The sequence below is a fragment of the Opisthorchis viverrini genome (genome assembly GCF_000715545.1).
Source record: "Opisthorchis viverrini unplaced genomic scaffold opera_v5_8, whole genome shotgun sequence".
Lineage (NCBI taxonomy): Eukaryota > Metazoa > Platyhelminthes > Trematoda > Opisthorchiida > Opisthorchiidae > Opisthorchis > Opisthorchis viverrini.
This window is the reverse complement of record NW_008751664.1, coordinates 1675343-1691603: the sequence shown is the minus strand read 5'-3', so window position 1 is coordinate 1691603 and position 16261 is coordinate 1675343. Positions and strand designations below refer to the sequence as shown.

The 16261-nt window shown below is 45.4% G+C and overlaps 1 protein-coding gene across 1 annotated transcript; it reads left to right on the top strand.

Moving 5' to 3' along the window:
• Positions 1-1644: 1644 nt before the first annotated feature.
• Positions 1645-15994, top strand: T265_00795 (hypothetical protein; the record flags this gene model as incomplete). Its single annotated transcript, XM_009164667.1, has 14 exons — positions 1645-1953; positions 5042-5104; positions 5140-5250; positions 5287-5587; positions 5630-5830; positions 6832-6898; positions 6936-6984; positions 7685-7822; positions 9071-9455; positions 10948-11196; positions 12133-12221; positions 13808-14116; positions 14207-14352; positions 15787-15994. 14 exons carry the CDS (start codon positions 1645-1647, stop codon positions 15842-15844), a joined length of 2475 nt encoding a protein of 824 aa, XP_009162931.1.
• Between the last annotated feature and the right edge of the window lie 267 nt (positions 15995-16261).

Below are 16261 nucleotides of genomic sequence, written 5' to 3'. Positions count from 1 at the left end.
TCTTTTCTTTACAATAAGGCTTTCAAATAAGTCATGGTTGTACGGCAGTGAAGCATCGGTGTTGAACAGTGATGTCATGCTGTCGATGATGATGATGATGATGATGCAGTCCACTCACAAAATCGTTTTCTTGAGCGATGAGCTGAGCAGTTCCAAAAACAGTTCAGCTGGTCTCCTTCAGCACTGCAACAGGAGGAATCCGGCGGTCCTGAACGGAACACCGATAGCAGCCCGCCGTCAACAACAGGAATCCAGCAGGAGATACAAATCATCAAGCGCGACAAAGCACTTGACGCGGGTGGCCTACATCCCTCACTTTTCAACGAAGGCTGTAGAGTCCTGGTGAGCTGTCTGATAACCATACTGCAGAAGCTTTGGAACGCAAACAATACCAGTGGAATGGAGCTCTTGACCGTCATCCCAGTCTTCAAAAAGACCGCAATAACGTCATCCAAAGGCCTTGGTTGAGGACCCTAATCGTTCTCCTGTCTAGGTGTGGGCTCCCTGGCAGTATCCCAGCCCACGTACAACCATGAACCGCCTCTCAACCTTCCCTGTCTACCCAATCACTGCCTTTCGACTTCCCCTGTCTAGGCTTTGGCAATCTTTCAATATCCCAGCCCACTTGCTTCTGGTGGTTTTTCAGTTAGACACTGAAAGGGTGCTACAGCTGTACGGTTTTACAAATAGACACATGCCACATCAGCCGTCGCGTGGTGCCACCAGCCTCACTTGCTGCATACGGCAGGGCAGGTTATCGAAAACATGTTACTGCTGCATCAGGAGCTGCGTTTGTTGGGACATGCGTTGCATATGCCTAGCTAGCGTTTGCCGAAGAGAGTGCTATTTTTCATGACCAATTCAGAGTGGTGGAAGCAGAGAGGTAGCTAACCTGGCAGAGGGGTACGAAAGAAATCACGAAACGTTTGGGTGCTGTCGGTGCTACTCACCCTCCAGGATGGGGACCGCATGATTCGCACTGCAACTGGTTGGAGACGCTGTAAGATGTGGCTGCCAACCGATGTCAGTGGCGGTCTTGTTAGTTCCTTTCCGGATTGCCTGGATGAGTGTTTAGAGGTGTAGGCATCTCGGAATGATTGTAGTAAGTTAACACTAAGACTCTTCCCCGTCCACCTTTATACTTTTCTTCACAATGAGGCTTTCAAATAAATCATAGTTGTACGGCAGCGAAGCACCAGTGTTGAACACTGATGTCATGCTGCCGATGATGNTTTTCTTTCGCATAGTTTCTCCCCCCCCCCCCATCTCCTCACCTCACTAATAAATCTAGCATTTAAGACTGATGACTCCGTTCATCCTGCAACGGTTTTGCACGCGACATCTGCGCCTCTTCCGGCGCCGATATCCTCAGCCACCTCGAAATCAATTTTCAAGCCCCGACGCCTTGTTTTTCTGGCCGCCTTCAATGTCCACACTCTGAGGCAAGCAGGTTAACAAGCTACTTTTCCTCTCACACTGGACTAGCTAGCACTGATGTGTACTGTGTATCAGAAACAAGAATTCAAGCTGCAAAAACACAGTGGTTGAGCTAACGGCCCTACCACTCTCCACTCGGTTCCGACTGCGCACCTCTGGCAACCCATAGGCTGCTGCAACTGAATGTATAGGGTTTGGTATCGTCCTATGTCATCAGGCAGAAGGATCCTTTCCTGGCTGCAATTTGATATTCGTCTGTGTGCCGTTCGCCTGGTAAAGTCCTTGAAGGAGTCTCACAAGGGGAAAGTTGATCGATTTCTTTTTGTCGTGCGTTCTTACGCCCCAACTGACCGTAGCTCTGACACCATCAAAGACAAGTTTTACGACGGCCTGAATGCCCTGTTGCGGCGAGCTAAAAGCTCAGGCATCGTGGTGGTTGTCAGATGTCTGAATGCACAAGTGGGCAGGCTTAGCTCATCTGAGACACAGTTGAGTGGTCGACGTGGGCTGGACTCGGTACGTACGGACAATGGTGAACGAACGCTTCAGCTGTGTGCTGACACCAGACTGCAGTACTACCTTCCGAAATAGCCGAAGTCATCTGGCCACATGTCTTCCAACGGCATGCCGGCTACGAACTCACCTCGATCACATTACCATCAGTTACCGAATGCGCGGATCAGTAACTGACTGCCGGTAGCTTTTGAACACATTTGTGGATTCCGATCACGCAGTTGTCCGGAGTCGCTCCTCCCTTCGTTTTCTAGGCTACGTAGGGTGCGGAAATATCGCCTGGCAATTGAAAGACGGAGATCCGGATGTTAGACGAATTTTCTAGAATCGTGTTCTAGAGTCTTTCCAAATGCTCCACCATCAGATGTGAATTCATACTTGAAGAAGATCGCCACCTCTTTTCATTGGGATATTCGCTCGTGGCACGGTGCTACCAGGCTCACTCAAGCACTGGATATCTGACCAAACAGTGGCATTACTTAAATCTCGGAGACATACCCCAGCCGATCCCGAAAATAACTTGACGCGACGAATTATCAGACGTCAAGTGAAATTGAGCGTGCGAGCCGACCGTGAAGTTTGGTGGACACAGGAAGCCAAGGAAATGGAAGAGGCTCAGAGAGCCGGTAATGCGTTGATCCAGGCAACCGGTCTTCAGAAACCTGTGAGCGAAACTATTGAAGATCAGAAGAGAGTGACCATATTGAATAAAGGATAGCGTCTCGACCGGTGGGCCGAATACTTCGAACAACACATATAGTGGCCACCAGCCCACACACATGTAGCCCGCATTCGACGTAGAACCCTGGATGGTGAACGTGGAACCACCTACGGCCTCGGAGACTTATGGCCGCGTGTGTTTTCTCAAGCGCCACCGAGCTTCTGGTGTGCATGATCACCCACCCGCATTGTTCAAAGACGGTGGTGAAATCTTCGGTCAGCGCTTGCCTGATTTGCTTGCGTGCATTTGTGAAAAAGTGACTGTCCCAGACATTTGAGGGTAGTCGGTCATTATGCCCATTTTCAAAAAGAAGCTCCTAATGAGTGTGGTAAGTACATGGAGACCAGCTTAACCCCGGTTGTAGTGAGACTGCTAACGTCACCTGTGATTCGTCGCTTTATGGTAGCTCATGAAACTTTGACTTGAGAGCAACAAGCGGGGTTCCGGTCTAGTGTGGATTGCGTTGACCAAACCTTACCAATCCGTCAGGTGCGATCCATACTGCTTCATCGATCACAGACATGGACTGCGCGCGCACAAGACATACAAAAGACGTCAGCGGTTGACTATCGGTGTCCCCGAAGCATTAATCAGGTCTGGTGGGACATCGGATTGGTAGTGTTGCGATGAAACAGATGGTCCTAGGAAGAGCGAACTCTCACTCCATACTTCACGGTGCTTAGGACGTGCCAGAAGAACGTCTGCCTCGGTTGTTTCTGATGGACGGCGTACATCAACGTAGAGGGAATTCAGCGTACGAGCAAGAACTGGTTGTCGTCCTGCTTGCTTCACTGTGTGAACGGACACAGCTAAGCAGGTGCCCTCTTGTATAGGCCACAAGAATTAAGACTGGGCAGAGTGCCACTTTGGAGATCGAAATTTCGTTCGTGTTCTCCATCATGCGGTGTTCAGCCAAATAGAAGCATGTCAGTCCGACATGGAACTCTTTCTAATTAGCTGGATAAGATTGTTGAACTCAGATATGTCGATGCCTTGAATTGTTGGTAGTCGCGTAGGCACTTGTCCGTACATGTGAGGACAAGCCTGGTCTTTGTCGTATCGTTTTGTGGTCCTACAAGTGCTGCGTAGTCAGCCATACTGTAGCGAGCGTTGGATTTCATTTAAATTGCCAGCCAACAATAGGATGTCACAGAAAATTCCCGAGTTGGCTACCTCACTGTGGGGATTCAACTAGACAATAGATTATTTCAGTGTTCAAGTGACAATTCAACGGCGGAGTTAAACTGCGCCAACTATATTGGGAGCCCTTGGCATGATGTCGCCTCGCGTCCGAAAGCGGACTTTCGCTGGCAACTATAACAAAACCCTATAGACAGTTTCCACCTAGTTCATTCTACTCGCCATCGCAAATACATGGGAATGTAACATGAGTAATTTGTCTGTGTGAAATTCTTGTGATAGACTTGTCACTTGTGCGGAATTACAAAAATAAAAGATTAAAAAAATCGTTCAGCGGTAACACCCTTCAGGTGCCTGGCTGCCATGCTACCCGAAGGAAGCACGAGGGCTGGGATACTGCCAGTTTGTCCAAGCCTAGACAGGGGAAGTCGAGAGGCAGAGGTTTGGTTCGACCCAAGGACCTTCTGGTCGGTAAATTCGCGCTCTAACATCTCGACCCATCTCGCCCCCTACAGTATTACAACCGGAACATGGTAGACATTCTTCATGATCTACTCGATGTAACTGTGTAAACCCATCTCGTTTCTTTTAAGCGTTTAAGTGGAATCGTCACATATTTTTTTTGGAAATAAAGGACTTTGTTCCACCCTTCTATCTCCAACACACTGGAAAGTCTTAGTGAATGCTCATAATGTTGTTGCCCAACGATTCTTCACGGGAGATTCGGGGAAATTTGGTAAGCCCAGTGCGAACAACCAATCAGAGCAGAGCAATGACACTTGAAACTCGCGAGCATGCTGACTTTTAGGGCAGAATGTATTTTCCTCGTTGGTTAGTTGTGGAGTGATACAATAAACAGGTGGCCTTCTTCGGATGCAGGAAAGTTGACATTGTTCGTCACTGAAGATTACCGAACAATAAATAACAATAACAATCATTCAGCTGGATCACCCTTTCGGGCCTAGCTGCNCACCCTTTCGGTGCCTAGCTGCCATGCCACCCGAAGGAAGCACGAGGGCTGGGATACTGCCAGTGTGCCCAAGCCTAGACAGGGGAAGTCGAGCGGCAGAGGTCGGGTTCGAACCATGGACCTTGCGGTCAGTAAATTCACGCTCTAACCGCCTCGGCCATCTCGCGCCCTAGATTACCGAACTGTCAGGTCTGTTTCACGGTGGCGTAATGGATATGTGTTTCTTGATTTAACTGTTGTTCATGTGTTGTTTGTTTCAGATGCTATCTGTTGTCAACTCAACGAAAGACACATGGCAAGAGCTGGGATTCGGTGACCTCCAGGTAATACGATTCTGTTCGTATCACACACAATTCAGAAATCGTTAGAATCTACCGTCTTGGAGCTAGCTTCCAATCGCGAGAAAGGAGATGTTGCAAGAGCCAACTTGGTTCAACTTACACGGGAATTCCGCAAAAGTGCTTCCGAAGTAATTTCACAAAACCCCACTTTGTGACGCATCTAGGAAAGCAAGAAAGCGGTTCTTGCATTGCTCAAAAGCTTCCAAGCGGAAGTTGATGCCTCACGGAAACGCTGTGCTTACGCAGAAGACGCCTACATTTCTGTGTACAAAAGGCTCATTGACCTTCCAGGTATGCACTTTCTGAAGTTCATTCACATCGGAAAAGATCCCACATTGGCTCTTACAGAGGTTCAAAACCTTCAGAAAAAGGCCAGTAGATCAACTGACACAGAGTGCGAGAATCGAAAATTACGAGAGATAAACGAACAGCTACGTACCGAAGTGTCTGCACTAAGACACCATGGTTTGTTCCCCATCCTCTTCAGCTAACCTTCCACGCTTTTAGAAACCGAGGCAGCTCGCCTGCAAAAGCTCTTGGATGATTTGAACAGCAACATGGAATCCGAGCTAAAATCAAGGAAAGCATCTCTGGAAGAAAGTTTCAAGAAAACGGTTTTGGAGAGAGAACAAGAACTGATGGTTTTGCGAGCCGAAATGGAGGAGAAACATAAAATAATGGAAGAGAAAACTGTGGGACTGACTAAAGGTGGGCCTCCTTAATCAGTAGTGCCTGGTTCTCCTTTGGTCATCACCCTTAGGTATAGTTTTTGATAGCATATTTCACACTTGTGATGGCGCAAACTTCAATTTCCTAGTTTTCGGCCCTTTTTGTGGCGGTGATTTACTGCCTTTCACATGAGTTTGGCGATACAGTATTGTAATTGTAGTTGTAAAGTATTGAATAAAAAGCAGAAATGGAGTGCTGGTCCAACTATCCTCTTTGGCATTATTATTATTTGCTCATTTCGATTCAGACTGCAGGATCCGACCTTCTTCCGTAAAATAGTTTCTGCTAAGTCCATTACACGGAATTTGTCTAGCTCCGGCTAGGATAAGCTGGCTGTGCGGAGTGTCTTGCGATCTTAACAGAAGTGGCATAGATGCGTTATGCGCAATATTTCACGGCCTGCTCAATGTTAAGGACAGTTGTACCAGCTCGCACAGGAACCATCAGTCAGTCTGGAAAGGCGATTCCAAAAAATGGGCCATTGATATTCAAGCGCTTGGTGAGAGTGACTCATGTAAATAAGGTCGTGAGACGAGTGTATGAAGCATTCTGTTCGCTGTTAAACTAAGTGGAGTCGAGGTCGTCGACCCTCTGTCGTGGTTACTATTAGAGCACCATTCTCGTGGATATCATATATTGCCAACTATAGCAATAACGTATCATGATAGAAACGGCATTTTCGAGCTCTCCTGGGATCGTTGTAATGGGACCTCGGAAGTCATGCAGTGCATTATTTCGAGCCAAGTTTCTATCACATGTCGTCCGAGGTGAACCCCGGACCGAGGCTGTGCCAGTGGCATGCTTCCTGACACCGGAATTCCATACCATTTTCCGTTGCTTAGTTAGCCACTTCTCAAGACCTGATAATTAACTCCTTATTAACTCCATTTCCTCCCAGTCCGCCTTTCTGTGTTAGTGTCCTTCCGTGAGATAAAACGGAGAGGTAATAAATGCTTTTGTGTTATTGTTTGTACCTCCAGCCCTTGAAATGACGCAGTCGGAACTGTTCACACTGAAGGTACAGGCGGATACATCAGAGAGTGGGAAGTGAGTATTGCTCATGGTTCTACCTAATCGTTCACAGGACCTCAGAACTCGAAATTCTCACGGATGAACTTGACAAGGCCCGCGAAGTGAGTTTTGGCGAGTTTAATTTTACGTTCGGCGAAAGATAAGTCCGAAGTTTAGTAATGCATCCAGCCATCATATTGTTACCTGATGAATTCGGACCAATCTATTTCGGCGTTCCACGTCAAAGTGAACCTTTTGAAAATACACTAGTATTCGGTATGATTTCAAACGCGATACTCCTTATTGGACCTTGATGATATCAACTTAGTGGTGTATACACAACACTAGGGATGTCGTTACTCGTTTGATGAAGTTATGAACCACCTCACTTAAGCAAACTCCCTAATGAACAGGCAGCGTAGATAGTGACAAAATGTATATATGAGAATTGACAGTAAGGGTTCCAGGCTGGGTATGTTATGTCAGTAAGTTGGTAGTTGGACGCAATCCCTTTGACTAGGCCTGAGCGATCAGCACAAGTTGTTTTGCACTGTTACTCGGCCTGAGCGATCAGCACAAGTTGTTTTGCTCTGTTACACAAAGCAGATCCACTCATTTTTTGAAGGTATGCAATCGGGAGATGTGGACCAATTCAAATTCCCAGCAAGGACAATCCCTACTAAGCTTCTGACTTTCCACTATAGGTATACTAATGTTTACAGTATAAGGTCTATCGACTACTTGCATACTCCTGTAATATTGATACGTTGTTTCGCAGCCGGGATTAATAGTCACCGGAATAATTATCCCCCGTTGTTTCAGCGAATTCGTGAATTGGAAGGCAGTCTGCCACCTTCGTTCACAGGCCGTTCTGACAATGAAAATATCACCAGCCAAGTTTTGACCCTGACATCACGCGTTGAGGATCTCGAATCGGATTTGAGTCAGAAAGAAACTGAAGTCAGTTTTGTGTTGTTTTTGTCCTTGACGATCTTTCTGGTGCATGTTCACCTACCACGTTTTTCTCATTGTGGGGACGAAAATTTACCATTAGAATACCGGTCGATTTTTTATCTAGTTTATTTTTTGTTGCCTCTATACTTTGTTGGCACTGTTAACTTTGTATCAGTGGGTCGACCTGGTGTTTTTCATACGGTGAGGTCAGTGTTATAAACATGGTCTCACACTGTCCGAGTAACCCATTTCAATGTCAACTTATTTTTGGGTACCGAAATTCATGTGGATTAGTCCACAATGCATTCTCCCCAGAATTGATGTCGGCCTCACCTGGGTTGACCATATTGCTTGATTAAGGTGACCAACAATATTGAATGCAAATTTTACTCATTTTTTATCTGGTGCGATGGTCCCCCCCTTGTCAGTTCACTAGTCTTGTTAATTATTCTTCTAACCTAATTATAGATAGTAAGTTTGGTTCAGGTAATCGTCGGCTGTGTGTGCCGGACCTAGTTGTTTATGTCGGATGAACAGGCGTGCTCTGCAAGCGTATGAACGGTTTCACTGGTCGACTTTAAGACAATATACTGTTTACGTTTTCTGGCCGATGTAATACATTTGCGTGCCAAATAGATGGAACCCATCCACAAACAATACTTGAGAGTGAACCGGGCCCAAACGAACTTCTCCCGTAATTGGGGAACCTCCCTTTACAGAGCAAAGTTAGCTTGGGTGATCACTCTCTTCAAGTAGCTCCGTCATTGTGTTATTTCAGATCTTTGATGGAGCAAGTGTTTAGAGCGCGGATTTACCGACCAGAGGGTCTGTGGTTCGAACACGACCTCTGCCTCTCGACTCTCGCTGTCTAAGCTTGGGCAACCTGGCGGTATCTCAGCCCTCGTGCTTCCTTCGGGTAGCATGGCAGCTAGGCACCTGAAGGGTGTTACAGCTGAACGATGACCTGATGATGACCTGAGATATCTTTGATTCTGATTTGTAACTGGTCACTTAGTTGCTCCTGATTAGACCTGAACAACGTAGCAGCGTTGCAGAGCTCTTGTTTCCTTGATGCTGCATGGGAACTGTGAGCTGATAGGGCGCAACAGATGAACGATTTAACTTTGAGTTTCATATCGGAAACTGGTGTGGCACTGCCCACAGAGCCACAGTACTTCACCCTTTTTGCAAGATAGCACACAAGTTGTGTACCTCATGTCCTGTTTTGCAACCCTATTTTTCCAACCTTGCCAGATCTCACTATATGCTTCAAAGTTGTCCGTACTGCGACAAGAAAAGGAGGAAGTTCAGTCGACACTCCAAGGTAAGGTTGAGGAACTACAAACATGGATCACCAACTTGGAAACACAGTTATCGGAAGCTCGGTTGCGATTGCAATCCCAGTCGGATTATGAAGAAGTGTGCCGCGAGCTTGCCTTTCTTCGCTCAATCGAATTTTCTAATGAGAACTTAGTTTCGGAAAGGGGTGAGCCAGAGGGAACCGCTCATTTTGATTCGAACGACCCTGCAGCGTCAGCTCCTGTTTTGAAACCTCCTTTGGAAGTGCTGTTGATGAACAAGAATCGTGCCTTACAAAACCAGATAGCTGAACTTAGTGCTACAACTGATCAACTGAGAGGTAATACCCATGTATCATGTCTCCCCCAGTTTTTTTTATGAATGATGAACCTACTTTGAATTATCAATTTTTGAGCATGATTTTCTGGCACAGGCTGTCGTCTTCCGTAGATTAATCTTTGCTGGATCTAATTACTCTAATGTTGCATGTCCTACACGCACCAAATTTACGACTCCGGTATCTAGTCTTTATTGCAATCTACGTTTTTCCGGAACCTGATTTGTGTAGACGGTTTCTTAGCATTTAATTCCGTTTAGCCCACAGACTGATTCACTCTAAATTGAAGTAGTTTGGACAGTGTAGGGTGTACATTAGAGGTTTACCGGCCTGGCTCCCTAGGTACTAGTCTATTTCCTCCTAAAATACATTCAGCAACTGCTTCTGATGCAGTCATTTCGCTTTTCACCCGAAACCACTGCGTTGCAGAGGTTGATTCTCTTTTCTACCCCCATTGTCGCGTCTCCTTCGTTTTATATTTCGTTTCTACAGCAGTTCATTGTCTCATCAACATATTCCGATCACTGACTTCCAAGCTGTTGGGACGTAGCGCTCCTTATCTGAGTCTACCTGATTCTCACCTTTTTCTGCATCATTAAATTAAACAGCTTTTGTCTCTCTTTCAGCCGTCCTTATGAGACGGGAGAAACACACTCCTGTCATTTTGATAGTCTTTGATATTTCTATTACCGTCTTTTATCACCGGCTTTTATCACTTTAAAAACGTCCTCGCGCCCGACTCAGTTCATCCTGACGTTTCTTTCATGTTTTGCGATGCTTTATCATCCTTATAAAGTTCTGTCGTTTTCGTAAAGATGTATTTCTTCGAAATTGCTTGTTAGGTGAGATCAATCTAATCAATAATGTGTTCTCAAAGACGCGCTGTCTGTTCATTTTACTGTAGTTCTGGTTGTGAACTCCAATGCTTTTTCAAAGTTGTGGAGATGCAATGGTTTTATAAACAAGGTTTCCACTATTCCTTTTTGTTGGCTGTGGTTTTTGCGGAATATGTGGATTTCGAATTCGCTCTCGTTTGAACGGCCCTCCCCTTTTTCCGTTGCAATTTTGTTCACCAAATGAGCGAAACACGAGTCCAGTGCTTCCCCTCTTTGGTGTCGACCCACCAGAATAATTTCAGCATGGCTGGAGGAAGGCTGTTCAAACGAGGACGACGTGAATCTGAATTTCCTTTTCCCCGCTGTTTATTGAGACATTCTCCTTTGGTTATATGACAGTTAAACACCAGTTCATAATGGCGGCATATTGCTTTAGTTGATGATGTCGACGAGGTTGATTAGCTCCAATTCGTTGTGGCAATTTTAGCTAAAAATGTCCTTTTAACTCATCGCCTCTTCGCGCCTCCGAGCAAAGGTAACCTTCGCTTGCAGACGGTGGTTATCTTGAGGATAATGTTGCACTTCCAGGGATATAGTTCTGTGCGATCGAATTCTCGTTTGATAGCGCAGTTTTTTTACTGTCTCTCACTGTTTCTCAGCCGAGCTACACCGTCTTCAGATGTTTGAAGTTGAGTCCCGACAGCAGGCACAGGAACAACGGGAGCTCATTGCGGTTTTGGAGTCTGATTTATATCGGCTCCAGGAAGCCTATGACGAGGCTCAACGGCTCAACATGTTCGGGCAAACCGGTACTCCCAGTCAAGACCAATTGCACACCACGAGCCACGCGGCCTGCAGAGAAGGTCAAATATTAGCTGAAGCAATTGGTGAAGAACAACCCAACCAAAGTTAGTTGGGTGATTTTACATCTCCGCCTTTTTACTTTTTTTCATCAAAAGTCTCTTAAGTGATTTGCGAATAAGTTTTTTTGTCCACCATCCTTCGCTAGCCTGTAGTTTACTCGTCATGTTATCTGGTACGGTACTACCACCTCGACAAAACCTCGCAAGGGTAAACATCTCTTCTCACTGCCATCACCCCAGGAAGGAATGGATCTCTGAAATCGAACAGAGGACATTTTGATTCCCTAGGCGTAGATGCACTCTCCAACGAGGTACACCACAATGGGAAGTCTCGTATTACTAGCCCATTACTCCAGAGCTTGCCTTGGACACAGCTGATTCACCGACCTGTCACATCAGTGAACTAGTGGCTTAAATTAGCCGACAATTTAGGCTTGAATGGGTACACAGCTGCTGGGATCCACTATGTGTGAATCGCGAACATGCGGCATATTTATTGTCTACAGCATTTGCTTTAGACGAACGAGAAAGTTCCATCCCACCCTCACTGAAGTTGTCGAGCTCTAATTGGAAACAAAGTTTCATTGTTGTACAATGCTTTTCATCCCGGTCAATTTCGTTTTGCGTCCCAAGACTGTTATGCCTTTGTTAGGTATGAGGTTTTCACACTGGTTTAATCAAACAATGAGATTTAGGCGGCATCTGTTTTGCCTTCTATCGTAAAAACTAAACGAACCAGCTTATGAAGTAATGAATCGGCACGTTTCGTGGTGTTTTCGTACATCAATAGGTACATTCACATAGAACCGAGGCTTGCTGTTTCCTAGATTCGGGCCACCGTGAACTTCTTCGTTTAGGTGAGAAACTTTGTGCTTATTAGAAATTTGAAATCGCTTGAAGTTAAAATTGCAGAGCCGACCACTTTATTTCTACTTCGAATGACCACTACTGTCCTTATTCACCCCTTTATTTGTTCTACAGCCACAGTGCCACGTGTTGACCCCTCATTACTCCAAATTGTGGTACACCAGCGTGATCGTTTCCGAGCACGGACTGAGGAATTGGAACAGGTGTGTCTTTCTATCTGCTCTTTTCCTTTTATGCTTGATTCTTTGCGGCGTGATTTCCAAGAACATTCACCAGTTCTTTTTGTGCCGCTTTCGCGAGCTTCACCGCTTTACTGATTCGAAAGATTCCCGCGTCTTGCACACAGCGGGAAAACAACGACAATTCGACTGTAATCCAAGTTTGTGGAAAAAAGAAACTTCCACACTACCTATTGCTCCGATTAGGACAAGTTTAACTTTTTGGTTACCTGTAGTGCATATTTGTGCTCTTGATTGGATAGCTTACCACGTGAACAAATCAAAGGTAAGTGTTATCACATGACTCATGTGTAATACGGGAACGTGTGAGCAAGTGTAGGTTGGACGCTGATTCATTTAATGTTCAGTGCAAATCGTTTGCTAAACGACCAGGTGTGTGACTGATTATTCAACAATATACTCTACCGAGTGTACCGGTGACTATATCATGTGAAACGGGATCTTGTGCCCTTGAAACGCAGGGTGTAGGTCGTCCCACTGAGTCAAGACGAAACATCTGTACGAATCAGTTGCTGATCAATAAGGTTCCATAAAAGCCTAGAATAATGTGGAAGCTGTGAAAGGTGCGCGGAAGGTTATCCAATTGCTAGAAAATGTCGGACTAATGGGTTGGTCGCTGCTACATGATATCTGGGGGCATGTACTAGCGGTAATGTCTCAGGTCAGTTTTCGGTCTGGTTCACCCAGGCTGGCGTTTTCAGCAGAACTACGAGGGATTACACAGTGCATTAAATGCACTGCTTGGTCCAAAACCCTTGTCTTAACATAACACGATACTCATAAGGTTGTTACAAACTCTTAGACCAACCTTATGTGTGTTACTTCTAGACAATGTATTGCGATATCTCCAATTCGTACCAATTGAAACATAAGGCAGCCTAGTGCAACACCTTCAGTTGAAGCAGACCATCATAACCGAGAGATTCGGCTGGATTCGGTTGGGTCTCCTGCAAATAAGTGTAAGGGTTCAGAACCCAACTACAGCGTATCGTGTTTAAGGTCCATGCAACTACAGCATTCTGGAAATTCGGACATCTGGATGCGACGTTGTTAACGGGCATTCAGCGAATAGTGAAGCAAAATCGGTTGTTGTGTCCTCATTTTTTACCATCAGAGGACGATTTGGTGGTAGACGGGAGAGTATTCCGCTCTTCTGATGAATCGAGTGCGAGTTATAGTTGTTAGCATTTGTAGCGAGCGTTACGGTAGTTCTGGTGTAGGATTCCGCCTATCAGGGCCCCCGACGAGAAAATGTCCATTCAGCTAAAGAGAATAGGACTGTACGTCGCGCTTGTCATTAACGATTGGAGAACTATATAGCTGCGATTTCTTTATACTAATCTTGGATTCAGTCCGGTAGCCATACTGTCCAATGTGCTCTTCAGCACACAAGTCTCTGATCGAAAGACCAGGGTGAGTAGTGGTGAAGCGCGACAACAACAAAGTTTTGTGCACCTACTTATTATTGTTCAGTAGTCGCATCCTCTCACAAACAATCACGGCGCTGAATAATAGATTATGGACTTTCCTGTATACCGGTTTTCTTACAGAGCGAGTCAAACCATAAGCAGCAGATAATCCTCCTGCAACGCGAAGTCGAATCAGTTCGAGCGGATAACGTCAAATTGTACGGTAAAATCCGCTTCCTCCAGTCGTATTCCAGTCCGCGACATAATCCACCTGTTCCGGAATCCACCAAATCGACATCAGTCGCCATTCCATTGAATCAGGACTCCGTTGTTGAGAAATATTCCCAGGCATACGAGGCCGATTTGGATCCGTTCAGCCAATTCCATCGTCAAGAACGTCAGCGGCACTATCGAGATTTGCGACCGCATGATAAATTGATGTTGAAAATAGTAAGCTAGTTTTGTTGATATTGTAGACTGTATGAGCTATTTTCCTCGTGTTTTTCATCCTTCATTAGCATTTGCACCTTTTTCTTATAGTTTCGGCTGGTTGTTGGCAATCGAACTGCTAGACTTGGTGCTTTTGTCTACGCCTTGATCCTGCATCTACTGGTCTTTCTGGCGCTGTACAAGGCCGCACATTTTCAAACAACTGCGAACGAAGCAGAAGCTAATTGTCTTCAACGGTAAGTTAGTTGGTGCGTTCTAGTATATTTTGACGGTTTACTGAGCACCGTGGAAATAAAACAGTTATACCATCCTTTTTCGTGGGTACCTATCCGCCTGCAAGCAAGCCTCATAAAGCCAATCACAGCAATACAACTTCAATGGAGCACAACGAATCAAAGAACCATGATGAATTGTAACGGTAGTGATCCACTGCATTATTGTTCGAACACTAGGACACCTAGCGCTGATGATCTCAAGTTCAGCGCGCCAGCTGTGTAAACGATGTAGTATTAAGGGCGCAATGACTGCCTGTTGCTTTTTTGAGAGTAGATGAATGAAAATCAGAGATAAAAAAGCATATACTGAACGTGGACTTGCTAACCACGCTGTTTAAGCAGTTGAAAGTATATTCCCTCCATAATCTTTGTTTAACTTAGTTGCTTATGCCTTTTAAGATTATCTCTGGCATTGTTGTGCAGTATTATGGGCACTGGAGAATTATGTGGATGATTTTAATGATTGGAACCGCATACTAGAGGCCGGAAGTTCGGAATCGACTCTTCAGATTCCTACAGAGGAGTGTGGAAATTAATGTATCGACCCGTTAATTAGCCGTAATAATGCGTTCGGTCTGCTTTTCCCCTCCCTCAGTGGACTAGTGTTCAAATTGTTCCAGGAAGCTTCCAGCCAGGGATGAGCAACTTCTGAATACTAGGCAATCCGTTTTTCCTTACTTGTCACTAACTCTCATGGAGTTGACTGTGTTTATTAACAAGGTACCTGTTTCGAGATCAACACACAGGTACCTGATTCTAAGGCCTTTTCGTGTGGCTTAGCTTTTCTAGGAACCTTGCCAAATGGCTGCCCATCCCAATTTTAAGCCTACAGTTACATGTCAGCTGGTGTACATATTGAGATTTACCCTCATCAGGATTTTCTCGCCTGTAGGAAGCAGTAACCGTTGGGTCAAGTTACCTCTACAGCCCTCAGCGCTGACGCTAAACTTTGAGTTGTGCTGATGGGTGTGGTTGAGTTTGGTCAGTGCGGATCCTGTGGGCACATTGTCATGGTTAACGGTCCTTGGTTTCATTAATTATCCAGTTACCTTCGAAGGGGTCCCAACTCGTCTTCAGTACATGTGAATGTGCACAAGCATAGGGTCGCAGCGAAGTAGTGCTTGAACCACAATCTATTAAAACTGAAGAAATTCGCATGGTGGCCCCTTTAACAGATTTGTCGAATCCGTGTTTGATGACCGTGCTCAAATTTGGGATGATATCACTAATGTCTTATTAGGATTACATGGGATCTAGACGAGTGTTTTTGGGCGTTATTCGATGAGTTTGGCGAGCTAGTAACTCACTCAGACGTTCGCACTCCATTCATCAATGAAGTCGTTCTAGTTGTAGAATGTTTCCGTTCAATTTTAAGTCACCCATTTCACATTTTAGGTACGCGGAGCACATGCGATTGGTCCACAAAGAAGGGGCGCCAAACGGATACCTATAACGTAGTCGCTGCATCCGTTGAACCATCTGTGATTTCCAACTCATTTGAATTCGATCATGGTTTAACCTCTCCCCAATTTTCGTCCCTTCTGACCGACAGTCAACTTCTTGCTGTGTGATAAGTGCTTTCAACTGTTTGAGAGATTGTTTTTTCACAGCGCCGTCTTTTTCAATGGTCTGGTCCCAAAGGACTGAAGCTGGAGCCTGTTGACATTCGCGCCAAATTTAGTCACTTGCGTTACTAGGTCGGTTCGTTTCCTGCATTCTGTTCATTATCTTTTCACTCTTACGTAAAAAGCAACATCTGTTAGCTTGATGAACGTCAGCATGGGAGTCGCTATCCATGTATAGATCTGAAAAGTGGTCAGCTGTGGTCGTCCTATAACGTCATTTGTTGTGACATTATCAAAATAGGGTT